General features: G+C 51.3%; 1 protein-coding gene and 1 long non-coding RNA gene across 3 annotated transcripts in view; one reads left to right on the forward strand and one right to left on the reverse strand.

The window, feature by feature from the left end:
• The window catches only part of SLC12A8 (solute carrier family 12 member 8), a 143,244-nt gene that overhangs the window by 61,915 nt on the left and 54,807 nt on the right, over nt 1-26,522 (forward strand). For both annotated transcript variants that reach the window (XM_079767158.1, XM_079767157.1), the window contains exon 6: nt 15,387-15,500. In XM_079767158.1, the coding sequence (XP_079623284.1) occupies nt 15,387-15,500 (114 nt within the window). The remainder of the gene's footprint in view (nt 1-15,386; nt 15,501-26,522) is intronic.
• On the reverse strand, nt 130-8,074 carry LOC307097088. Its single transcript, XR_013813335.1, has 2 exons — nt 7,557-8,074; nt 130-723 (listed from the first exon to the last, which is right to left on the reverse strand). It is a non-coding gene; the product is annotated as an uncharacterized lncRNA (long non-coding RNA).

Here is a 26,522-nt window from a genome sequence, read left to right on the forward strand (position 1 = left end):
AATATTGTATGTCAGTAGTGGTTATTTTTTCTTAGAGTTTGTGTGTGTGTGTGTGTGTGTGTGTGTGTGTGTGTGTAGGTCGCTCCATCTGTGCCCCGCTCCTCCCCAGAATAAAAATTACTTAAGGAATCTTACAGAGAATAACATTTTGGTTTTATTATTTTGATGAAGATTTCTTCTGTTAAACTTCTTTCTGCTCCCCTTAAGCTGGCAGAAACCAAAATGCTAGATTTTTTAAAGGTATAATACTTTATAATCCCAATTGCAAGAAAGCAGAAATATTCAAAAGTAAATAAAATAATAAATTCAAATAGTACATCTGATAATTACTATAAAAAAGAATGCTGATTTAAATGTAAACATGCCAAATGTGATCATTACATAAGTTGTTATGTACGGTACATGCTTAAGTTCCTAAAGGCATAAGAAAACTTTAGTTCTGGCCTAAAACAAACTAATCATAGAAACCATACGTAGCCTACATATGTTTCTATTTTTTCTCAAATTTCTATGTGAGCTCAGAGGAAAATTACGTTTTGCTTTCTTGCACGGCAATGACGCGGGTGAAAACCACTTTCCAGAGCACTTCCCTCCCCAGCTGGGTGGTTCGAACAAGGTGCTGGAGAGGGCCCTCAGGCACTGGAAGACTGGGTCCCGGTCCTGGCCCGTCACCCCTCATCCGGGACCTCAGGCGATCGCCTGTGGGTGCTTCGGTTTCCTCATCTGTAAAATAGAGAATAATGCCACTTGCCTCACAGATTGTTTCGAGATTACATGAGGCAATAAACCTCATTTCCTCAATTCTAAGACACTATCCATTTTAACACACACAGAATTTCCGGGTGGAAAAAAACCATTGCATGGATTGTGAGGCAGTCAAGTTTTAGGAAATCAAAATGTAAAGAAGAAATTATACTCATTCTGAGGAAGTACCATAAACAAGAGTGCTTCGCCAGTTGGGGGATTGTAGGCAAACGTCTTGTTGTGCACGCCCTCTCGGGGGTAGAGAAGCTGCCGCGTGTCCGATTTCCCAGCTTCTCCCCTCTGCTGCGGGGTCTGAGTGGGGCTGCCCAGTCAGATGCCAAGCCCAGAGCAGGTCAGCTTGGGCACTTTGTGGTTGGCTTTTCGTGTGGAAATTCCAACTTGCAGAATATCAGAAAATACTTCTGAAATCTCCTTGAACCAAGTGGCCACTCCCCTTCTGTGAGTTTCTTTTGTACCTGACCCAGGGCCTCCCACCCATCTCCCTGTCACTGCACAGCCAGCAAATGCTAATGTTTGCAGAGCACTCGGGGTAAAGGGAGGGGCGGGGAGGCCAAGAGGCCAAGCGTTACCATCTGGAATCCAGGAGGGCGCTCCAGTGTGGCCCACCTTTTCCAATTTGTTTCTTCAAAAAACAAAGCCAACCCAAGCCGGTTTGGCTCAGCGGATAGAGTGTCGGCCTGTGGACTGAAGGGTCCCAGGTTCGATTCCGGTCAAGGGCACGTGCCTGGGTTGCGGGCTCGATCCCCAGTGGGGGCGTGCAAGAGGCAGCCAATCAATGATTCTCTCTCATCATTGATGTTTCTATCTCTCTCCCACTCTCCCTTCCTCTCTGAAATCAATAATAAAAAAAAAAAAAAGAAAGAAAGAAAAAAGAAGGAGAAAAAAAAAAAAAAAAGCCAGAGGAGCAGGAAGAGAGAAAGGGAACAGAAGAAGAAAACTCTGGTAATGTAAACTGTGTTTTGCCAGAAAATTTTAAGGACATTTTAGTTTTTCAAAGCATTTTTGGCAAGAATGATCTGTTGTCTTATCAAAATATCCTTGGGCCTGTGTGTACCATAACAAACACGTTTTCCCCATGGTTTTGACACAGGAACAGGTATCATGCGTCAGGCATATACTTTTTTTTTTTAATTTCTTTATTGATTAAGGTATCACATATTTGTCCTCGTCCCCCCATTCCCATCCCACACCCCTCCCCACACATGCCAGGCATATACTTATTCCCTAATAGCCTGAGGTCTGGTAATTCAAATGTAAGAAGTTGCCCTAGCTCATTGGTCGGCAAACTCATTAGTCAACAGAGCCAAATATCAACAGTACAACGATTGAAATTTCTTTTGAGAGCTGAAAACCGACTTCTGCGCATGGGCCACGAAGTTTCAATCGCACTGTACGTGCGCGCCCGCACGTGGTATCTTGTAGAAGAGCCACACTCAAGGGGCCAAAGAGCCGCGTGTGGCTCGCGAGCCACGGTTTGCCGACCACTGCCCTAGCTGGTTTGGCTCAGTGGATAGAGCATTGGCCCACACACTGGAGGGTCCCAGGTTCGATTCTGGTCAAGGGCATGTCCCTCAGTTGTAGCCTTGATCCCTGGCCCTGGTTGGGCTACGTGAGAGGCAATCGATTGATGTGCCTCTCTTACATCCATGCTTCTCTCTCTGCGTCTCTCCCCCTCCCTTCCACTGTCTCTAAAAATCGATGGAAAAATATCCTCAGGTGAGGATTAACAATAAAATAAAATAAATAAATAAATAAATAAATAAATCAAAGAAGTTCTCCAGGTGACTCTTTACCTGCCACCAGATCTAGGAAACTCTTTCCCTGAAAGGCCCTGGTGGGTTTCACCTGGCACTATACCTTTTATGTCCTACGTTGTTCATTTACCTTTTCTAAAGGTAGCCTTCCTGATGCAATGGTCCAAACCTAGGCACAGAGTATGGGTGCCTATATGCCGGGTCCCGCCCCTGGGCATGAGGAGGATACCGCACTGAGGAGGGAATCCGCTGACCTACTGGGCCGGACGCCCCCCTCCCAGGCCTGCGGGGTTCTGTGGGCACAGTGCATCTCAGAGTTTGGTCTCGGGACTGCCTGTGTCAGAATCACCTAGACACTCATTAGAAAAGACAGTCTGAATCGGACTCTCAAACTTTGGGCTAGTAATCTGCAGTTTAAACCGGCACACTGCTAATCTTCTGTACATTCAGATTTGGGAACTGCTGCATGTGTCTGACTTAATAACCCCATGGATCTGTAAAGGGTTGATTTCAAGGTAAGCACAGACACTGTTACCTGGGTCAGAGGCAGACCTTCTACTGCATAAGAACCATCCAGACACACAGCTGGCCCCTTCGAGGAACCAGCTTTGCTTCTAGTATCACCAATGGGATAGTAACGAGGGAAGGGTATTGAGACCCAAAGGTTCTATCAATGAAGCGCATGGTTTAATTAAAAGCTTGATACGATGGCTTGAATACACATAAGATTCACATCCCACCCTGGTCCTAGTTTAATCTGGCAGTTGGAGTGTTTTTGCTCTGGCCATTATGGGTCTCCCCTCAGAGTAGAGCTTCTAGATATTTTTTGTTGTTGTCGTTAATCCTCACGTGGGGGTATTTTTTCAGTGATTTTTAGAGACAGTGGAAGGGAGGAAGAGAGACAGAGAGAGAAACATCGATGTGAGAGAGACACATAGATTGGTTGCCTCCCACATGTGCCCCGACCAGGGCTGGGTATTGAGCCTGCAACCGAGGTATATGCCCTTGACTGGGATTGAACCTGGGACCCTTCAGTCCACAGGCCGATGCTCCATCTTCTGAGCCAAACTGGCTAGGGCAGAGTGAAGCTTCTAGAATAAGTAATTTTTAATTTAGGATTCATGAGCCCCTAAAATTGCATGCAGAAATTTATGTGAATAAGTATATTTTTCTAGGACAGGATCCAGAACAGCCAGATTCTCAAAGGCATATTTGACCCTGAAGGGGGAAGATTAAGGGTTTGAACAGAGGGTTTTAAAGATTAGGATGGTGAAGGATTGTAAACATCCTGATAAGGATTTCTGAACTTTTGCAAACCAAGCCAACTGCAAACTGTGACTCCAGCTTGCCTCAAACATACCTGGTTTCTCTCCTCTTCCTGCCTCATCCTTCCTTCCTTTAGGTTTGTCTCTCTCTATTTTTCCTCCCTAATCTTTCTCTTTTTTTGAGCTCTCTGCCCCATCCCACCATCTTGCTGCCCCTCCTTTCTTGTCCTCTCCCATATATATATATATATATAATTATTATTATTGATTTCAGAGAGGGAGGGAGAGGGAGAGAGATAAAAACATCAATGATGATGGGGATCGAGCCCGCAACCCGTGCATGTGCCCAGACTGGGAATCGCACTGTGACCTCCTGGTTCATAGGTCGATGCTCAACCACTGAGCCATGCTGGCCGGACTCATCCTCTCCTTTATGACCTAAATAGGAAGTGAATCACTCTTGTATTTGTTCTACCTATGGGATAACATTTTATGTTGGGGGTTCTTGTTTTTAAAAATAGACGAGACCGTTGACTATTTCTCTGGGGGAGGGAGAAAATACCTTGGGAACCGTGAACGCCTGCCTTTTGGGTTCTGCCCTGGCTAGAAGGTTTTCTGTGGGAATGGGCCGCACTCCCGCCTGGCCGCCGGAGGGGCCGGAGCAGGCAGCCTCGGGCCTTCGCTGGCGCTGAGTTGGACTCGAATGAAGAAAGAGTGACTGGCCAGAATCCTCGGCCCTGGCTCCAAGCCCTCCTGCTATCTCCATTGAATTATTTTATTTGCTGGCTTTGGCTGTGGAGAGCAGAGAAAGAAACCATTAGGCTGAAGAGGCCGTGGGGACCCAGTCGAGGCTGCAGAAGGAAGCGCGAGCGGACACTGCCCAGCTCAACCCCTGTGTCCACTCAGCTCTGTGAGCAGGAGGGGCTCTGTTCGGCCCGGGCTTCCTGGCCAGCGTTCTGGGGACGGATGCCTGAAGGATGAAGTCACCACCTTGGGAGGGTCCTCTCACACTGCTGGGCCTGGCCTGCCTCAGCCCTGAGCAGCCGGGAGCTCCAAGGACGTGAAGGGTGACGCCCTGCGAGATGGGCTAGCACACAGCCTGCCCCCAGCTCCTCTCCCTGCCTCCTGCTCCTCTCACAGCAGGTGGAAGGTGCCCTCTGGCTGTGGGCGTGGGCAGAATGCCCTCTGTGTGGCTGTGGAGGGGCAAACGATGGCACTCTCTGGCTCAAGTATTTTGGGGGCACCTATGGGTTGAGAGGGATTATAGTCGGAGAGGGACACGAAGTCAGGGGGGAGACGTGCCTTCAGGTCACTCACATATGGGTAGGGAATGAGCCACCTACAGACCAGAGAACCAGAGACAATCAGGGACGCTGCAGGCTGGGCTGTGCGCTGAGGAGCCCTGGGTGCTGGCTGCCGGGAGTGTGACATCTGTCACGGGCACAGTCGGCAGGAGAGTGCTGCCTCCTGGGGGCGGCCAGGAGATGAAGCCCCAGATCATCCACTTGAAAGTTATATAATGAGGTCCAGTGCGGGCCTCCCCTTCCTTGTCTCCCCTCGACCCTCACTCCAGGGTTAGGACCAGGGGGTCCTGAGCCTGAGGGAGAAGACCTGCTCATCGTCGGGCTTACCTGTCACTCCAGTCCCAGACCGTAATGCTCTCTGGGGCCAGGCCATCTTTGGGGACGTGTTCTGAGGAAGCAGGGAGCCCACTGCCACAGGCTTAGCCCAACCCCAGCACACGGGCACCCTCGGCCCAGGAGGCAGAGCCCCGAGCACACCTCCGTGGAGGCTGCATCTGCCAGAGTGCTTCTGGGCCCTGCAGGGAGGGTCACTGCTGTCACTGCTGGGCCCGTTAGAAAGATTGCATCGCCTTTGCCACAGTTGTGAGAACCGTGGCTCTGGAGTCAGCCCCCTGCGTTCACATCCCAGCTCAGCTGTCACTTATCACTTGCCCTGGGTCAATTTCATTCGCCTTCCGACTGCTGTCTTCATCTCTGAAAAGTGGGCGATACTGCCCAGCGTGCTGGGTTGTCAAAGCATAAACTAAGATGTTCTAGGTCAGTGGTCGGCAAACTGCGGCTCGCGAGCCACATGCGGCTCTTTGGCCCCTTGAGTGTGGCTCTTCCACAAAATACCACGGCCCGGGTGAGTCTATTTTGAAGAAGTGGTGTTAGAAGAAGTTTAAGTTAAAAAAAATTGGCTCTCAAAAGAAATTTCAGCCGAAACCGGTTTGGCTCAGTGGATAGAGCATCGGCCTGCGGACTGAGGGGTCCCAGGTTCGATTCCGGTCGGGGGCATGTGCCTTGGTTGCGGACACATCCCCAGTGGGGGCTGTGCAGGAGGCAGCTGATCGATGTTTCTCTCTCATCGATGTTTCTATCTCTCTATCTCTCTCCCTTCCTCTCTGTAAAAAATCAATAAAATATATTAAAGAAAAAAGAAATTTCAGTCGTTGTACTGTTGATATTTGGCTCTGTTGACTAATGAGTTTGCCGACCACTGTTCTAGGTAAGAGGGGTAGAGTCAGCGGCTCAGGGTGGTGCTCAGTAAGCAGTTATCATCGTTACAGTTGTTCATTCTGGAAGCACAGGTCCGTGGAGGCCCCTGGTTATACCCTAAGACAACACTTCCCACGCTCAGGTCTGGGGATGCTGTTAGAATGAAGACTGCAGTTCTTCAGGTAGCGGCAGCGTGGTGGGGAGGGGCGCGGCGAGAGCTGAGAGTCTCGTTTCTAACAAGCTCGCAGGTGATGCTTTCCCCCAAGACTATACTTGACCTAACAAGGTAGGTCCCCGGGGCACACAGCCACGTCCAGCCTAGAGGAGCGTCTCCTTCCTTGCTTCCCTTTGCTCTCCTCTCCACACTCCCTGGTCAGTCGTCATTAGGAAACTTTCCTGGCTCCACTGACAGATACCCCATGCAACAGGTGTAAGCGGGACTGTGCCAGGAAGGAATATGCAGTTCCCCCTGCCCATCCAGCACCCCAGTGATTGCACCCATCCAGAGAGGAGGAGGGGATCTGGGGGAGGGGGGGGGGACCTATCCCTGACCCGAGGAGATCCTAATCGATGGGGAGTTGATGCAAAGACGCCTTGCTCTCCGTGAGCACCCTGCCGAAAGGCTTGCCAAGCGCCACGAAGGCTGAGGAGCCCCCGTGAAGGACAGGGCTGGAACACATGTGGTCCTGCTTCCCGGTCTCAGAGCCAGAGGGCCCCCCTCACCCCGTGGTTTAATCTTCTAATGGCCTGTGATACCAAATCTCTGCCATGGCATTCTAAGAGACCATCTGCACCTTTCTTTCTTGGGTAGGACTTGGGGTGGGGGAGAGCTGCCCTTGGCTGCAGAACTGGGGGGTCTGGGAGTTTGAATGTTTGCAGCACGGTTCTTGGTAGGAGGGCCCCTTGACCATCCACCCGCTTCCCAGCTGCCAGAAGGAGTAAGTGGTGGCTGGGAGGAACCCACAGCCAGGGTGGAGACTTCCTGTCAAAACAGCCACTTATCCTGGCGGGAGAGTGCATTCCTTTCCCCAGGAGATAAGAGGCCAGATTTTCCTTTCTCAGGGCTCCCGTGAGCTGAGAGCTGCCCTGGGCAGGCCCTGGGGGCTCTGCAGGCTGGGGCCTGGTCGGGGCCTCTGTAGTCCCCTCAGTAGGGGCCCAGGCTGCCCAGCTTAGCTCCGGACCCCCTTCCCACACTCCCTGTATCCTTGGGTGAGCACTGACCCCGGCGTGGGAGCCAAGGGTTGAATCCTGTCTCTGCTCCACTTTCTTACCTGAGAAATGCACCTGCTCCATGCGTTAGTGCACACAAAGCCCTCGGAGTGGACGGTGCCTGCACGAACCCTGCTCAGCACACGGGGCCGTCCATTAGCCCATGGGGCCGTCCATTAGCCCACGGTGCTTCTTTGTTTCCTGCAGGTAATGTCCTGGGGCCTCTGATGGTGCTTTCCTCTGTAGGCCTCACTCTGCGCTCTTCGCATCTCAACTTGCTGACCCCAAGGCCATTATGTAAAATAGAACACAGGTCAGCAGATGAGCAGCTCCTTGGGTCTTAGAAACCATTGTTCGCCAGGAAAAGGCTCATCCTCCCCTCCAAGTGCGAATCCTTTGCTCAGAAGGAACCCCAGGACTGCCTGTCCCGTCCTAGATTGAGGGGTTGGCACGAGCCCCTCTCCTTACTGGAACTCTTAGCCACCCCTCCCAAGGGGGCTGCCCTAAGATCACCCCAAGCGGGGCCCTTTATCCCCAGAGTTGCCCAGCTCTGGGCTTTTCCTGCTGTTCCCGCCCCACCAGCCAGTTGTCCCGCAGGGTGGAGGCCTTCCCCAGGGGCCTGGAGGCTCCAGGCTGCTCCTCCCTGCGCCCTCGGGGCAGGCCCAGCCCCTCTCCGACTTCCCTTCTGGCCACTGCTGGCCTGCCCAGCCCTCCTCTGTGTATTTTCTCTCTGGGTGGGGGCCTGGGAGCTGGAAACCCTGCTCACATCCTCTCCCCACCCTCCCTTGGAGGACCAAGCTCACTAGGGCTGAAGCCAGAGAGGAGACTGTGGTCTGGGGAAGGCGCCCAGCTCACTGCCCAGAACTGCAGGGAAGGAAAGCTGTGCTGTGGGCGGGGCCTGGGGGGCCTCTTCCAAACCTATTCTATGTCCCCTTCCATCTCCCCAGCCCGTGATCAATACAGTCCAAATCAATACAGCCCAGCTGAATTCAATTTTAAATATATATATATTTTTTTATGGAGCATGTAAGACTTAGATTCTAAGTGGACCAGGATTGTTAGGACCCAGTTCAAGGACAGGCCAGCCCATGGGGACTTGCTACCGAGTGGACTCCAACTCAACCCTAAGCGAGGGCTACTGCCCCATTTGCAGTTAGTTCTCCATGCCTTAGAGCAGTGGTCGGCAAACTCATTAGTCAACAGAGCCAAATATCAACAGTACAACGATTGAAATTTCTTTTGAGAACCAAATTTCTTAAACTTAAACTTCTTCTAATGCCACTTCTTCAAAATAGACTCACCCAGGCTGTGGTATTTTGTGGAAGAGCCACACTCAAGGGGCCAAAGAGCCGCATGTGGCTCGCGAGCCGCAGTTTGCCGACCACGGCCTTAGAGCAGTGACTTCCATTTCTAAACTCCATTTTCCTCAGCTGTAAGCATGGGCCAGTGGATGAGATCATGAAGTTTCCCTGTCTGCACGAATGGGGAGCACTCGTGACAGTGAAACAACGGAAGATGTTAGGCCAGCACTTGTCATGCAGACCTGCTTTGATTCATTCACATATTAAACGGTAATCATTCTGGAGTGTGCATTGTATCAACAGCCACAGAGAAGGGGAGGGGGGTCTGGGAGGTCGGGGCGGGGCTGACATGGTCTGGAAGCTAATTTGGGTTTTACATCTGCCATTGGGAATCAGTGGCGTTTTTGGACCACGTGTCCTGAGTGTTGAGAAGGGGCTTCTGGTTTGGCAACTTTCAGAATGGGAAGGGTGTGGGAAACTGGCGGGGACCCTGCTCTCCATCACCTGGGTGCTCAGCAGGATCTCGGGCCACTTCCAGACCGAGGGTCAGACTTTGCATTTCCAAGGCGGAAGGGCTCACCGACAGGCCCACAGCGAGCTTGTGGCAGAACCGGGGCGGAACCCAGGTGTCCTGACTGTTGGTCTCATCACAGCTCTCCCCTTCCTCCCAGAGGTCTTTGGGGCCCTCCCTCCCCACACCATGGAGGAGGAGATGAGCCTGGACTTCTCCCAAACCTCTGCTCTTTGGGTGCATCTTCCTTCCTGGGACCTGGGCTGCCTTGCTCATGGCAGCTTCCGGGAGCGAACCCCAAAGCCCAGAGGAAGAGAAACCCCGCTGACCAGCCCGGGCGGTGGGGGGCATGCTGGGTGGGGCTCCCTGCTCCTCTCCGTCCACCTTGGACCATCTGGGGTCGGGCGGTGTCTGAGTCAGTGTGTGTGGAGGCTGCCTGGGCAGGTGCCGTGTGGGCGCTCAGTGGCGGGAAGGGGCCCTGGACACTCCCTCTCTCCCCCTTTTCACCCAGCTCTCTGTCAGGCTGTCATTCCCGACTCATTGCCCCCAAGCTGCAGGCCCCTGTCCCCATCGGGCCGGGTCCCAGAGCTGTCCAGGGAGAAGGCACGCTGGGCAGACCCTCCTGGGTCGCAGTCCAGCTCCACGTGGAGTCGGACCTTAGGAGGAGCCTTGTCTACAGCGACTGCTTGACCCTTGGAAAAGGCACCCATTGTGTGTTTTCCTGAGGGCACACCTACTGTGCTTCCTCTCCCTCTGGGGACCCTCAGCTTGCTCTTGGTGGTCTTCTCTCGCCTGCTGGAGCCCCTCCCCGCCCCCCCCCCCCCAGGTGTTGTTTGCAGGGTGTGTCCCCCTTCCCAGCCGCAGCCTCTCCTTTCCTTTTCCTTGCCGAGTTGCTCTTCCTGCGATCTCCCAGGTCAGCCTGCCCCTGGGGCTGGGCCCCTCCCTGCCTTCCTCTCCCCCGGGCCCTTCCTCCACTCTTTCTATTCCTGGTCGGACCAGCCTCTGCCATTGTCCATTCCCAGGAAAGGGCTATCTTGCTGGTTGAGGGGCTGGGGATGGGAGCCAAGAAGAAAGCCAGTGCCGGAAGCCCCCCTCCCCTGCTGGAGCCCGCGGCTCACAGTGGGGTGGTGGCCCGAGTGCCAGCGTCATTTTTAGAAATCTCCGTTTCTAAGTTCGTCAGTGGTTGCAATCTGACATCCACATGTGGGGGCTGATGACTTCCGGACGGCCTCTTCTAATTGCGGCAGACCCCAGGGCCAGGGGCAGGGGCAGGGGCAGGGGCAGGGGCAGGGGCAGGAGTGGGGGAACCACAGGTGCCACAGACAGCTTCCTAGCAGCCACCACACCAGAGGGTTTGGGGCCTAGCCCAGCCCTGAGGGAGCTGTGCTTTGTCACTACTTTGACCAAGGCTGGCCACCCTTGGCCAAGGCACGGTGGGTGGGGTCCCGTGAGCACCCCTCTGATCCGACAGTGGACCCAGAGAAGCACAGCTCAGCAGCCTTTCTGCAGACAGACCTGTGAGTGTCCTCCCCTGCCTGTTCTTGCCTGGGTTTGGCGTGATTTGTTTTCTTTGTTCTTTCTAAAAACACATAGCTCAAAGGGGACCCAAGTATTTTTTCTATGGATATAGAAACAGATGTTCAGGTCAAACCCAGATACATTCACTCGCAGCAGCTGCAGGCCCTGGGCATCCCAGGCCTTTCAGATTTGGAAGCTGTTGAGAGAACCCCAGCCCGACTCCCCTGGTTTGCCCGGAGAGGAGACGCAAGGCTTACAGAGGCAAAGGGAAAATTAATTGTTACAAATCTCTGGGGAAACAACTCTGGGATGAATTACTGAGAAACAGTGTGGATGATGGAAAACATTGAATTCAGACAGACCTGGGGTCCAGGCTGGGCTCTGCCTCCTCCCAGCTGTGCAAGCCCCAGCTACCCACCCTCTTCAGCTGGTGGCATTCCACAGGTGGGCCTCCTGCTGGCCCACAGATGGAGAGAGGGGGATGCTGGGAGCTCTGGGGGAGTCTCGTGAGGTTGAAGGAAGCCTGTGCCGCACACATCTCTCTGTGTGGGAGGCGTGCGAGGCTGGGGCCTGGCCTGGAGAAGACGCCGTAGCTGTAATGCAGGCAGGCCTGGCTCTGTGACCTTGGACAAGATTCTGTACCTTCCTGAGCCTGGTTTCCTTACCTCTGAGCTTGCAGGGCGATTGTGAAGATCAAGGTTGACCTTGTAAAGGACTTGATACCTAGCGACTGGCATGTTTGAGGTACTCAGTAAGTTTATTACTCTCAGAGGACAGGTTGCTCTGGGGGGCCCTGCGCGATCCCTGTGCATAGGGGGACTCGGCGCTGTCTGGCAGGCCTGCAGTGTGGAGCGTTGGTGGCTGTGCCACTCAGAGCCACTGTCTGCTCCTTGGCAGGGAGTGGTGGCGGGCAGGGCTGGGGCTGCCATAGGTGCCTGCAGGGCCTGGCAGAACGCTTTCAGGAGCAGAGGCAGCCCCTGGTGTACAGGTCCTGAACCTCGGGGCCGAAGCCTCCCCGAACGTCTTAGGAGCAGAATGTGTTGTCTGTGGGGAGAGGTCCCACAGCTTTCATCGGAATCTCAAACAGGCCGTGGGAGAAGAACCGGTACCTTGGGTCTGGGCATCAGAAAGTCGGTCATGAAGACCCACTGTAAGAGGTTGGCCCCAGGTATCGGCGCAGCCAGCTAACCTCACTCCTCAGCAACACACGCCAGCCAGAGACACCAGCGCCTGCCCTGCGTACCTGCCCTGCAGACGCTCAGGGTCCAGCTGGGCCAGGTTCAGCGTGTGGGAGAGGCCCGGGTCCCAGGAGTTGGGGTGAGGGCTGGTGGGGTCAAGCTGTTAGGGGGCTGGCTCAGGACTGGGGACCTGAGGTGGTGGTCGGGGAGTTGGAGGGGTGAAGTCACAAGGGCCTGAGGAGGTGGGGGGCAGAGAAATGAGGCAGGTCCACCATGCAAACCTCTGGGGCTCCTTCTCATCCATTGGGAAGTGGCACAGGTGAGGGGTGGGCCCTGGGGTCAGTCCTGCTTGGTCAGAAAGGTCACAAGATGCTCTCTCTGGGCCTTGGGTTCCGGTTGGAGGGAGAGGACTGTGGGATCTGACCTCGGAGCCTTGTTCAGAGCCCTCAGGCTGTGTCCTGTGCAGGTAGGGTTGGGGCCTCTCTCTCTCTCATTTTTTTCTTTTGATCCTTGTTGCACTCAAGTTTTTCTCATAAACCGCTGAAATCATTTTGAGAAGTAGGGAGAGTAGAGATGAAAAGGAAGAAAAGATATTTGTTTATAGAAACGCTGTCTGGAGAAAGTGGGCTTTCCATTATGGGGTGTTCTGTTTGTTTTTCTGAAAGGTATCTTTCGATGCTAAGTCGATTATGCTCATTTAAAACAACGTGGAAAATGTGTAGACATAAAAAAAAAAAAAAAAAAAAAACGAGAGAAAAAATTGCCCCTAATTGCATTATACAGACAGCCACTGTTATTGTTCTGGTATATTTGCTTCTACTCTTTACATGCATAAATGGAAACTTTTTTGAGTATTTATACTATAAGTGGTATCTAGTTTGTGGTTTTTTTTTTTAACATATATAGAACATGGATAGTTTTCTATGGCACTAAAAACCCTTTATAAGCATTTGAAATACTTCAGCCCCCTTATCGTTAGACATTGAGACCCATTTTACAATATCCTATATAATAAGGGAGGAATATGCTAATTATCTGTTATGCGGTGAGGCATAACGACCGACCGAGTAAAAACTGGATCACGGATCTGCAGGAAGCTGGGGCAGCGAACTGCAAGCGGGCGGCAGAGAGCTACAGGAGGGGGCAGGGCAGCAAGCTATGGGGAGAGGGGGAGCTACAGGAGGGCGGCAGAGAGCTACTGGTGCACGGATTCGTGTGCAAGGCTACTAGTTAGAAATAAAGCATTGCCAAGCAGCTTGGTCCATAAAGTTCTTCTCAAATTTAAGGTTATTCCCTTGAGAGAGGTGCAGAACTGGACCTGGGAGGAGAGGCTGGGTCAGCAGGGTGGGTGTGAGTCTGCTGGGGAATGTGTGAGGGCTGCCCCAGGAGAAGGGGGCTGAGGCAGCTTCCCCCAGCCCCCACGGGAGCCCAGTGACTCATCCTCTCATCTGTGGTCTTGTTGGTGGGATGGAGGGAGAGGAAAGGCTTCCCAGTGACTCACCTATGGGGCCTGCAATCACTTGGACCCTTCAGGCTGACCAGGCAAAGCCCTTCAGGCCTGGTGATCATATACCTGCCCGTCAGGGCCCCTTAGCGATGGCGGCGGTCCACGGAGCCTGATGAAGTGTTTATGTCCGCACGGCTGGCCTGCCCGGTGCACATTCAGATGCGCTTTCAGACCTGAGCATCCTTCCAGCTTGGCTGAGCTCCGTTCCAAGGCAGCCTGGACTGGTTTTCTCCTCAGAAAGGCTAGTCACGGGGTCAGCCAGCGGATAAACTGAAGTTCCCTTAGCTATTACCGCTTTTTTGTTAATGAGGCGAGGACCAGCTGTGAAGATGCTAAAACATTCAGAAATGTTGCCCAGCTCCTGGGATCGAATGTCCCAGGACAGGTTCTGTGTTCAGAAAAGAGAGCAGTCGGCGACGATTCTGCATCCCGACCGGACTCCCAAGGGTCCCTGGTGCTTCACTGAGCTTTCGTTTTATTGTTTTTTTGAAAATATTTTTCCTATGAAGTTATGAACCTTGGAAGCTGTGCGAAGCGCTGGCCACCTCACAGGACTCACCAGGGAGCTGGCGCACTTGGTGGGTGGACGCTCGGGGGGGGGGGGGGGCGCGGAGGCTAAGCCCCGAGGCAGGTGGAGGACGGGCAGGAGGTCCTGTCCCCCGGGCCTAGGGGTCGGCTGTGGAGTCATAGCCCAGTGCTGTCCTCGGTGACTGCAGGGGCGGAGGGCGGGGGCCGGCTGGCTTCTCTTGGACTACGGGTAGCAGGAACAAACCTCCCCTTCTCAGAGACGAGCTTCAGAAGCACAGCCGGAGAGCCTGCGTGTCCCCGGCCCAGGATCGGTTACCTTGTCCCTTGAAACGCCACCGCCCCGAACGTGTCCACAGATGCTGTTCAAAGTGACCTCCTTTGACAAAGAAGCAAAGGGCCTGTAGGATTCAAACTTGAAAAATCTCATTCAAGTCAATGTGCTGGACGTTTAAAATGCATTGAGGAAATCAGATCTGAGATGTTCCTCTACAAAGCAGTCTGTGAACAAGTCAAATCGAAAGCACGGCAGCGGGATGTGCCCGCAGCTGAGATCTGAGGGAGAGAGTCTTTTCCGTGTGACCCATATTCTCAACCTACCTGCTGTGTCCCAGGCGCAGTGCTTGACTCGGGGGGACAGAGATGTGTAAGACTGGACTTGTTGCCCCAAGGAGGCTCGTTGGGGAAGGACCTACTGTGGCTAATAATGCCAGCCGCACTCAGGAGGAGGAGCTGATTCTGATTCGGGAGTTCTTGTAAACCCAAAGGGAGCAACCTTTGAGATGAGCTTGAAGAGTGAGCACGATATGGATGCTCAGGGATGTGGGAGAAGGGTCTGGGAGGCAGGGACACAGGGGTGGGTGTTCGTGGGGTTCTTGGGAAGAGGCGTCTATGTGACTGTTGGGGAGAAGAAAGAGGCAAAGAGGAAGAGGAGGTGGTGGGATGTTGCCAGGCTGTGGAGGGCTCTGACACTCATCCTAAGGAGTTTGGACTATATTCTGCAGCTAATGGGGGCCCATGGGATGGTTTCTGAGCAGGGAGCTAACTTAATTTTTTAAACTAAAAGCAAACACACACATACATGCTCTTCGAAAGATTTCAGTTATACTGAAGTCTATAAGCAAAAAAATAAAAGAAAATGCTCCCATCCCCAGGGGTAACTGCTGTTCCCCTTCATGTCATTTCGTCCACCTGTATCTACAGATACAGACACACAGAAGTCAAGCTGGATGTGAGAGGAAGATGGTTTTGTCAGACCTTCTCTCTCTCTGCATTGGGTGGGACTACAGCCTGGGGAAGCCTGTGCTACATCTTCTCATCCGGCTCATTCGGCTCCTCTCGATGTATTTCAGAACATGGTTTTATTGGCTATTCACCGGAACTGCTGCAGAACAACACGCTGCCTGATTACAGCCCCGGGGAGTCTTTTTTCACTGTCTTTGGGGTGTTCTTCCCAGCAGCAACAGGTACTGTAATTTGTTGGGGTTTTTTTTACGCTCGTGTTGGGGGTATAAATGCTTGGTGCGTAAAACTCAGAACCATAACGGACCTTCATAGAATGTACATCTGACTTTAGAGATGGCCTTAGCCTTGACCAAAAATCTATTATTGTAACAGTGTATTGTTCATAATTCCTGAAGGCCGCAACTTGATTTAATCCTCCTTAACCCCTGTACTTACACCTCTGTGCCAAGCGAAGAGAGGGGGCATACTTCTCTTAGGGCTGAGCACGATGGCTTCCTCCGCAGGACACGCTGTCCTTTCTGCCCTGGAATGAGTGCAAACTGGGGCTAGAACTCCCCTCTCCCTCCCCTGACTCCTGCCTCGTCTCCCAGGGCACAAAGGAATGCTGTTGTCTTTTCTTACCACACTGGGTGTGGGGAAACCAGGATCCCCTACCTTCCCCACTTTCCTGGCCTGCAGGGGCCTGGGAGAAGCCTTGCACAGCTGAGGTCCCTGCAGAACTCGTGTCCCATGCTGGGGGCCTGGCCTGGAGGCAGTAAGCTAATATATTGATCAAATGATCTAAATGATGGGGGGCGGGGGCAGCCACAGACTCAGAAAAGCATTTCACCTTTGGTCAGGCTGTGTTAATGGCCTGGAGTGTGGCTGATTTTGTCTCCTTCTCTTCCTCACCTTCTCCCTCTGCCATCTTATATGTGGCCATTTTCTTGCTCCTTATCCTCTCCCTAAATAGGATAGGGGTAGAAAAAGGAGGAGTAGCTACTAGAATGTCAAACACTTAAAAGTCTGTCCATACCAAATGTTGGCAGAGACCTGGAGACATTGGGGTTCTCACATACTGCTAATGGGAAAGTAAAATGGCACAAACGTTTTGGGAAAGTTTGGTGGTTTCTTACACATTAAACATACACCCAGCCATTCCACTCCTGGTGACCTACTGTGGAGGACGAAAGCAGGTGCCCGTCAAAGACTGTACATGGAAGTTCAAAGCAGCTTGGTTTGTGATAGTCCCAAACTGGAAACAACACATACAGTGGAACCTCGGTTCTCCAACTTAATTTGCTCAGAAAGGCTGTTCGAGAAGCGATTTGTTCGAAAACAGAATCATTTTTCCCATTAGAAATCATGTAAATCTAATTAATCCATTCCAGACCCTCAAATGATTCCGTTTTAACCTCCCTTATATACAGTACATGTCTAATGTACTGTGTAATCTGTAAATAAATAAACACATATTTTCTTATGTTTATTGCACTCCCCCCTCCCCCCCACTGGCCTCCAAGGAGCCACTCTCAGCACTCGGTCCAGGGGTGTCTTTCAGGTCAGCACGCAGCAGGGAAATGGCTGTCCCTGGCTCACTGCTTTTCTTTTTTCCAAATCAACAACAGTTTTTCCACCTCTTCAATTGCCTGTGATCATTGCTTCTTTTACACCCTTTGCAACATTAGCACTCTTGATGGCCTCTTCATGTTTTAAAATTGGGCTAATCATCGATTTTTCCCAGCAACAAAAGCATTCTCTCCTTGTCTGTTGCCTGAGAGGTGCTTTTTGTCATGCTGAGATGTCAGCGGGAAAGGGTTGTTAGATTGAGAACGGAAGATTGGTTAGACTCCTCCCAAGGCATCTTTCCTATGAACAACTTGGTCGGGAACCAAATTGTTCGGGATGGGAGATGTTCGAGCACCGAGGTTTGACTGTATTCATCCGTAGGTGAATGGGTAAACAAATGATGGTGTGGCCATACAATATAAACTACTCATCAGTAAAAAGACATGAACGATTGATACAGGCAACAACAAAGATGAATCTCAAAATAATTATGCTGTGTGAAAGAAGTCAGACAAGAAAGAGTACCCTTTTAAAAAGATAAAATAGTAAAAACCCCATTTACAGAAGATTCTAGAACTTGCAAACTATAGTTAGCAGAAAGCAGGCCAGTGGATGCCTGGGAATGGGGTGAGGGAAGCAGGACAGGGAAATTTGATGAAAAATATATTCCTGACTAAGGGGATGGTTTTACAGATCTATTCATTTGTCAAAACTTTTCAGATTGTTACCCTTTAAACAGATGCAGCTTATTGTGTAGTAGTTATGCCTGGGCAAAGCTGTGACAATGAAAATAACATAAAAACAAAAAAAAACAAAAAAAAACAAAGCCCATAATCATCCTTCCCCAGTCCCTCTGGCAATGGCCCCTTTCCTCTCCTCTTCACGGCCCAACGCAGAGCTGTGTCTGCACCCCCATCTCCATGTTCCTAGGTTCACTCCTCCCCTCTTTTTGGAATTCCAAGCCCGTCTCTCCAGCGAAGTGGATCCTTTCAGAATCCTCAGTAACTCCCCCATGACTCAATCCACGGGCATTTTCAATGTGTCCATGTGTTTGGTCTCTAGGATCAGTCCACTTCCTCCTCCTCTTCTCTCGCCTTTAAGGACACAGCACCCTCCTCACCGCCCCCCCGACTCCCCGACCTGCCATTATAGGTGCATCCTCTTCTGCCTGCCCATTAAGTGTTGGGGTTCTCCAGGCTATGCCCGGGCCCCCTTCTCTCCTTTCTCTGCTGTTTGCCTTGGAATTGCATCCATGCCCGTTGTTCACTGACCACCCACAAAGCTGATGACTCCCAGTGGATACCTCCACCCCAGACTTCTCGGAGCGTCACATCCTGGTTTCAGTTGCCCACATGACACCTTCTCTTGGGTGGCTCAGACCCAATATGTTCAGAACCAAACGCATCCCACCTCCCCGCAGCTGGTTCTTCTCTTCTACTCCTGATCTCAGGAAATGGCACCCCATACCGGCAATGGGGAACAATCCAGTACCTCCTCCTCTGTCCCTCTGTACTACCTGACCCCTCTGGCCCAAGCTTCTTCTCTCACTTGGATCACTGCAGTGGCCTTCTACCTGATGCCCCTGAGGCTTGGCCACAGGCATGAGGCTGGAGCTGGATCTCAGAGTGACAGGTAGAATCTTGATCCCCAAATCCAGGTGTGCCAGAAATAGTGCATCTCTTTCATTTTCGTGAACTGAAAGAGTCAGCCTCTGACTCGGAGCCTTCATTCTTCCAGGATGACTGAAAGCTGACGTCAATCATTGGTCTTGCCTCCGCCTTGCCCTGCCATTCTGTTCCAGGGTCTTGGGATCTTACCAAGTACCAGGGGGACTCTGGCTATTCATTATCTGGACACAGAGCCAGGCCTTCCCATTTTCCAGTCTGCACATCCCTTCAGGTGTGTGCTTTTTGCTACCTCGGAGCCACTTTTGGGGACTAGAAATCTGCTAAGCCCGAGACCCCTATCCTTAGAGTCTATGCATTTTCTCCGACCTTCCTTTCTGAGGTCTTGCTCGATCCCTACCTGTGCTGCCAGGGAGTGGGCCCCAGGTCCTCATTGCTCCAAATCCTGTGGGCTTTTCTCTCCCTGCCCCCAGCTCCAGGGGCAAGCTTCTGTCCTAATCCTGGGGCCACCCTGTCCAGGGCCAGCTTCGTGGGTACGAACCTATGCATTCACACTGTGCCCCAAGCTCTGAGGGGCCTCATAATGGTTCAATGCTTTGCTCTTGGTAAAAAGTTTACTTGTTCATAATTCCTGAAGGCTCCAACATAATTTAATCCTCCTTAACACCTCTGGGCCAAGTGAAGAGAGGGGACATACTTCTTAATAATTTTTGAACAAGGGATGCTATCTTTTTATTTGCACGGGAACCTGCAAACTCTGTTTTTGACCACCCAGGCTTTCCCGAGCCATTCAGATCCTTCTCTATCCTCTAAAATCTCCGAAGGGCCCAGGCCTTTCAGAGACAGAGCCCCAAACAGTACCCAGGCAAGTTCTACTTCTTCCCTGCCACATAGCACCCCAAGGCAATAAAGTACAGCTGCCCTCGAGCAACATGGGTTTGAACTTCCCTTATAGGCAGATTCCCCCCAATAAATGCATACAGTACTGTAAATGTATTTTTTCTTCCCTACGATTTTCTTAACATTTTCTTTTCTCTAGCTTCCTTTTTTTGTAAGAATATAGTATATAATACATACCACACAAAATATGTGTTAATCAACTGTTTATGTTATCGCTGAGGCTTCTGGTCAATGGTAGACTAATAATAGTTCAGTTTGGGGGGAGTTGGAAGTTATATGTGGATTTTTTACTGCATGGGGGGCTGGCACCCCTAATCCCTGCATTGTTCAAGAGTCAACTGATAGGTTAACTCCCTTTTGAATGGACAGAAAAGGAAAGGGGGAAACAAAATAAAGGAAATTAACTTTAAAAAGTTAACATCTGGCCTAACCGGTTTGGCTCAGTGGATAGAACGTCGGCCTGCGGACTCAAGGGTCCCGGGTTCGATTCCGGTCAAGGGCATGTACCTTGGTTGCGGGCACATCCCCAGTGGGGGGTGTGCAGGAGGCAGCTGATCGATGTTTCTGGCTCTCTATTCCTCTACCTTCCTCTCTGTAAAAAAAAATCAATAAAATATATATTAAAAAAAAAAAGTTAACATCTGAAAATATTTCCAGCTTTCCCGGCCTGTCCTGCCTCCTGACCCAGATGGAGCACACGTTCTAGGGGCTTCCCGCCTGGGCGGTTCCTTGGGCCTGGCAGTGAGTCCTGACGCCAAGGCAAGAACTCCGCGTGCGGATGCCCGGATGCCCGGTCAGCACTTACACCTGAGGCAGGGCTTGGCCTCCTTGGTGGCAACATTCCAGAGGGTGTTGCCAGGCACCGCAGGCGGTTGCCTCAGTAATGTGACTCCACATGGCTCCCCGGGCTTCCCCCTCCTTTGCCTCCCCAGGCCCCGCCCCTTAGTAAGAGGGGGCACCTGTCGGAGAAGAGCCTCCCCCACGTGCTTCTCCCTGCAGTGAGGCATGAGGAGTGCCTCAGATTTGAAGGTGCCACCCAGTAGCCCAGGGTCTGACCCGGACTAACATCTGCGATCCGCTAGTCCAGCACCTGCCTGTCTTTTCCTCCACGTTTGTTTTTTGAGAGTCAGACTAAAACCTCACGTAAGCGGGACATTCTGAGATGCCTCCCGGGACCAGAGAGGAGTATCTTTGTTCTTCCTTTGAGGAAGATCGCTGCCTAAGAATGTTAGTCAAGCGTTCTTTTCTGTGGTTTAAATTATGGAAATGTTATTTTGTAATATTCCAAACATAAACTTCCATTACTGAACAGTCTACACAGGCTTATTTACCCCACCCGTCCTAGGAGCTTCCCTGCCCGCCCAGCCCAGCCCAGCCCAGCCCAGCCCAGCCAGGTGAGGACACACTCATCTGACCCTTCAGTGACCAGCTGGTAAGGGAGGAGCGCAGAGCAGTTCATGAAGGATGGCGAAGGTCACCAGTAGTTGGTGGCCTGAGCTGGGCCGCGGTCCTGCGGCGGAGGAGCCGCCCCTCGCGCTCTGTCTGTTCCCAGGCCCCGCGGTAACACGGTAGGCAGGGCGAACAATTTGTATCACTTGGCTGTCCCCTGGCAGATGTGCTGTTAAGCTATGAAAAGCATGGATGATTGGCAGTTTCCATGGTGATGGATTTGCCACGGATTAGCTCTGAGTGAGTCATGGCTGGGGCTGCCTCCAACGCCATCCTCTCCTGGAACAAGAGAACCTCCAGGCTTGGAGAGGGGAGGGGAGTTTGGAAGAAGAAACGCTTTAGTCCCCCCACCCTGGGTCCCCATCTCCAGCCAGAGACATATTGTTGAGGTTACTTCAGAGATTTTATTCCAAGGGCGGGGGGCTCCTGGGAAGAGCAGCCGGAGGCTAGGTCTGGGTGGCTCCTCTGGACTTAGGAAGCAAGTCCTCTGTCCTTCTGTCCTCCTCACTGCACTCCACCACACCCTGGGCAAGTGGCCGCAGGGCGGGGGGAGGCTGGGGCCATGGACAGACTGTGTATTCGCTTTGTTTTTAAAAGTACTTTCCTTCTCCAAACTACACTCCCAAAGTCTCCCTGAAAAAAAAACCCTCTCCTTACAGGGTTTTCACACACACACACACACACACACACACACACACCACACACACATCCGCACACACATACCACAAACACACATACATACCACAAACACACCCCTCCAAACACATACACACACACCACAAACACACACATCCCCAAATACACACACCACAAACACCCCCCCACAAACACACACACCCCACACAAACACACACACACCACAAACACACACACATACCACAAACACCCCCCCACAAACACACACCCCCCACACAAACACACACACACTACAAACACACACACATACACACATACCACAAACACCCCCCTCCACAAACACACATATACCAAAACACACACACACCTAAACACCCCCACACACAAACACACATACCACAAACACACACACACACCAATAATACCCCCCCACACACCACAAACACACACACCACAAATACCCCCACACATAACACAAACACACACACTCCACACACATGCACACACACACCACAAACACACACACTCCACACACATCACAAACACACACAGCCCACAAATACCCCCCGACACAGACACCATAAACACACACACTCTAAACACCCCCCCACACATCACAAACACACACACACAAATACACACACACCACAACACACACACATACCACAAACACACAGACACCCCACAAACACCCCTCCCACACATACCACACACACTCCACACACATGCACACACACACCACAAACACACACACATACCACAAATACACACCACACACACACACACACACACACACACACACACACACATACACACAGCCACTCCTGGGATCTGGGACCACAATCATGGATGAACTAGGAAATGGAAATTTACTGGGAATAAAACCAGTATGTGAAGTCATGTAACCCCTGTCCCCAAATCTCCAACTCTTACTGGAAGGAATGAGGGCCTCTCATGGTTGACCACACCCAGCATAGGAATGTAGTAGGGAAACCAGCAGCCTTTAGCAGAATGTCCGTAGTCACCTTTGTGGTTATTTCTGTGTTAGCCTTTGCCCTCCCTGGCCCCGGTCCTCTTTCTAGCTCGCACACGCACACCCTGAGAAGCTCTGGGACTCTCTGCACCCCTCTGGTGGGGGGCTGTCTCTGGGACCCTCAGCCCTGGGCCGCCGTGCTGGCTCTGCCTTCAGCCCGCCCCCTGCATTCCTCCCCTCCCAAGATATCCCCTGGGGCTCCTTCTAAGTTGTGTGTCTTGTGGGTGAGAGAACAAGAACTTGCTGCACCGAAATGGGGCCCCCAGTTTAAAGAACAGAGAGACCCAGGTGAGGACTACCTGAAGTTGGGGCTCACCCCCCTGCATTCTGACAGACTTCTGAGCAGGAACAGGAGAAAAGGAGGAAGCTTTATATTTATTATACACTAGAGGCCTGGTGCACAAAATTCATGTACAGGGGGGAAGGGTGTCTCTCAGCCCAGCCCGCACCCTCTCCAATCTGGGACCCCTGGAGGGAGGTCCGACTGCCTGTTTAGGCCCGATCCCGGCTAACTCCCAACTGCTCAACTGCCTGCCTTCCTGATTGCCCCCAACAGCTTCTTCCTGCCAGCCTGATCACCCCCTAACCCCTCCCCTGCCAGCCTGATTGATGCCTAACTGTTCCCCTGCTAGCGTGTATGCCCCTAACTGCCCTCCCCTGCAGGCCCGGTCACCCCTAACTGTCCTCCCCTGCAGGCCTGGTCCCCCCCAACTGCTCTCCCCTGCAGGCCTGGTCCCCCCCACAACTGCCCTTCCCTGCAGGCCCAGTCACCCCCAACTTCCCTCCTTGCTGGCCTGGTCACCCCTAACTGCCCTCTCCTGCAGGCTTGATTGCCCTCAACTGCCCTCCCTTGCAGGCCTGGTCCCTCCCAACTGCCCTCCCTTGCAGGCCTGATCCTTCCCAACTGCCCTCCCCTGATGGCCATCTTGTGGTGGCCATCTTGTCTCCACATGGGAGCAGCCATCTTTGACCACATGGGGGCAGCCATCTTGTGTGTTGGAATGATGGTCAATTTGTATATTACTCTTTTATTAGATAGGATGCTTATTTTTGTAATTTTATACATAGAATTAATTTACAACTTTATCAAAATCACCCAATAGCCTACGATGTCAGGCACTGTGCTGACCACTTTAGATAGTCTTTCATTTAAGCCTCACCACAGCCCCACTGATTCTAGCAGATACAGATTTAGCCTGAGGCTAGTGAAACCTGGGCTTCCTTGTCCCTCCTTCTAGAGCCCTGTTCCTAATTTCATATTTATAACTCCATGTTGTTGAAAAGTTTTAGGCCCCATAGAACCTGGATCCTTCCATGGGTTCTGCTGTTAATCCATTTTGCAGATGAGGAAACAAAGACACAGGGAGGTTAAGTTATTCCTCCAAGGTCACCCAGACAGTAAGTGGGGAGCCCCACTGCGTCCTACATACTTGGAGAGGATGCTGGAAGAGGGACACACACTTGTCTGGAGCTGCCCTCACGCCAGAAGACAACCAATCTCGATTGAGTCCCGGTATTTGACGATGTCTCAGCACAGTCTCTATGGCAGTAGAGGGTTGACTGTCAAATTCTGCCTCTAAGAATAGAGCAAAGAGGGGATTAAAGATTCTACAAGAAGAACTAAACAAACAAACCAATAAGCCAGGTGTGGAGAAGGAGTGAAGGAGTGGGGTTTGGAAATCAGGTGCAAGGGGAGAGAGACCACCAGAACCCTGAGGAAGCCAAGGGATTTCTGCGTGAGAATGGAGCCCATCCTTCCTGAGCGGACATTTATTGAGCACCTACTAGATGCCAAGCTAGTTTATTCTAACTTTACAACAGGCCTGCACGGTACATAATCTTATCCCTGTTTTGAATAAGGCTCAGAGCTGCGCTGCCTCTAAACACTAACACACACACACACACACACACACACACACACACACACACGACGGCAGATACGATTTGGGCACCTTAGTGCGTGAATGTTCTACCTTAATTAAAAAGAAAAATGATAAATGTAAGCACTTAAAAAGAAAGAAAATGGGCATCAGAGAAACAATTTAGCTATAAATGGAAAGAGAAAATTAAAGGTTTCTAAGGACACAGATTTGGATTGAAAAGCTCCCGGGAGGAAGCTTGGAAGTTTCCTGAGAAATAAGTAGTCCTTTAATGAGCACTAACAGAAACCAGAAAAGCCAAGAAAAACTATTAGATTTTTCCCCTCCCTTTACTAATTCTCATTTTCGGGAACAACACAAACAAGAAAGAAAAGAAAAGGAAACAGGGTGAGCAGTAGCACTGTGATAGCAGGTAGCAAGCGAAGACGGTGGGTGGTCTTTGTGTGCAATGGATGACTAAGGGGACAGGCAGGAAAAGATGACCACTCTCTGCAGAGGTTGGTACGTGGTCACCTGACAGTTAGACTGGCAATCTTAACCAAGAGCTTATTTTCCAGGGCACCAAGCCCCAGCCCCTGCTACCTGGTGCTATCAGTGCCCACGGGGCTGTGGATGGTGCTGGGAGTTCAGGCTCATAAACCTAACTAGTAAAGGGATGGCCAACACCATCTTGTATGGTAAAGCTGAGGCAATAAAGACATGCTAAAAGGCCCTGGGACTAGGGTGGAAGACCCAGTGAGAAGGCTTAAGCCATCGGAAGGGAGCTGTTTACCTAAGTCACGTGGTAACAGCATGCGGACCATGCCGTCATCTATTCTAATACAGGGAGAACTGTGGCTTCGGGTGCAGTATTAACTGCTTCCTGGACTGGCAGTGTGTGACCCGAGAGGAGGGAAACGCCTGGACCAGGCACAGGAGAGTGCTTCGGGACAGGTGACGGGACACCTGTGGTGAACCCATGCGTCGTGCCAGTTATAACTGATGAGTTCAGCCTTCTTGTGGTGGAGGTAACCCCAAATTAATCCTGCATTTATCCTTTTAAAAAAGGAAATCCAAGAAAAGCATGGGTGTTAGGATGAAACGGAGAGGCTAGATGATGTGGTGGAAAGAACGCCGACTTGAGATCAGGAAACTTGCAGATTAGTGCTGGTTCTGCCAGCAATCAGCTAAAAACGGGGGTAGGACCACTTCTCCTCTGAGTCTGTTTCCTCATCTGAGGAAACAAAAGGTTGGAGAAGATGATCTCTACGATGCCTTTCAGCTTTAAGAATCCTTGATCCTAGATAGCCTTTGTAAACAATTTCAGAAGACCCTGCTGAGAAAAGTGTAAAGTTCAAAAAGTAATTACAAAAAGGACACTTAGTGTTTCCCAAACTGTGTTCCATGGAACACTAATAATGAATAAAGAGTTCTATTTCATTTTTAAAAAGTGTCCAATTGTCAAAATAAGTTTTGGGAAGCACTGTGTTACATTTGTCTTCTTAGAGATAGACAGTGAAATTAGCATATTACAGACACTAGTAAGCCCAGCAGTAAAAACCTCGCTAAGCTTTAAAAAGGAAAAAGTAATACTGTATTTGTAAAACATCTGGACACAAATGCTTTGGGAAATGGTATCTGTTCTATGACACCCACCCTAAATTTAGCTCTAACATTAACAATGATATTTTTAAATTGCACCAGAAGCAGAAAGAAAGCAAACTAGAGAATCTTTATAATCTTTGAGAAGCACGGGCAAAACATGCTAAATCAAAAGAATTTTTTTCTAGACCTAACTGGCAAGCAAGACACTTATAACTCACCAGAACTAGAGATAATCTGCCCAAGAATTGTATAGTCAAACAAGGGCAAACTTCTGGAAACAGCAGCTGCAACGTGCAAGCCAATTGAACACGTGTGACACATCACCCACGTTACCACAGCAAGAGTCGCCCACGAGGCTTCCAGTCTGGAGTACAGGTTGCCTCCATTTCCTTGTCTCTGGTGCTTCATGCCTGGGGTGCTGACTACCTACTTTCTCGCTCTTCTGTGTCTCAGAAGCCAGCTTCCTGGCTACCTGGGTCTGGCGCATTCCTGAGGGTGGCCTGTGTCAGTGTAAGCCCCTCTCCTCCCGCTGCCCAGGGGCCCAGCGGCCCAGCGTGCTCCACACCAGGCCAGGGAGTAGGACCCTCA

Source organism: Cnephaeus nilssonii (assembly GCF_951640355.1).
Source record: "Cnephaeus nilssonii genome assembly, chromosome: 3".
NCBI lineage: Eukaryota > Metazoa > Chordata > Mammalia > Chiroptera > Vespertilionidae > Cnephaeus > Cnephaeus nilssonii.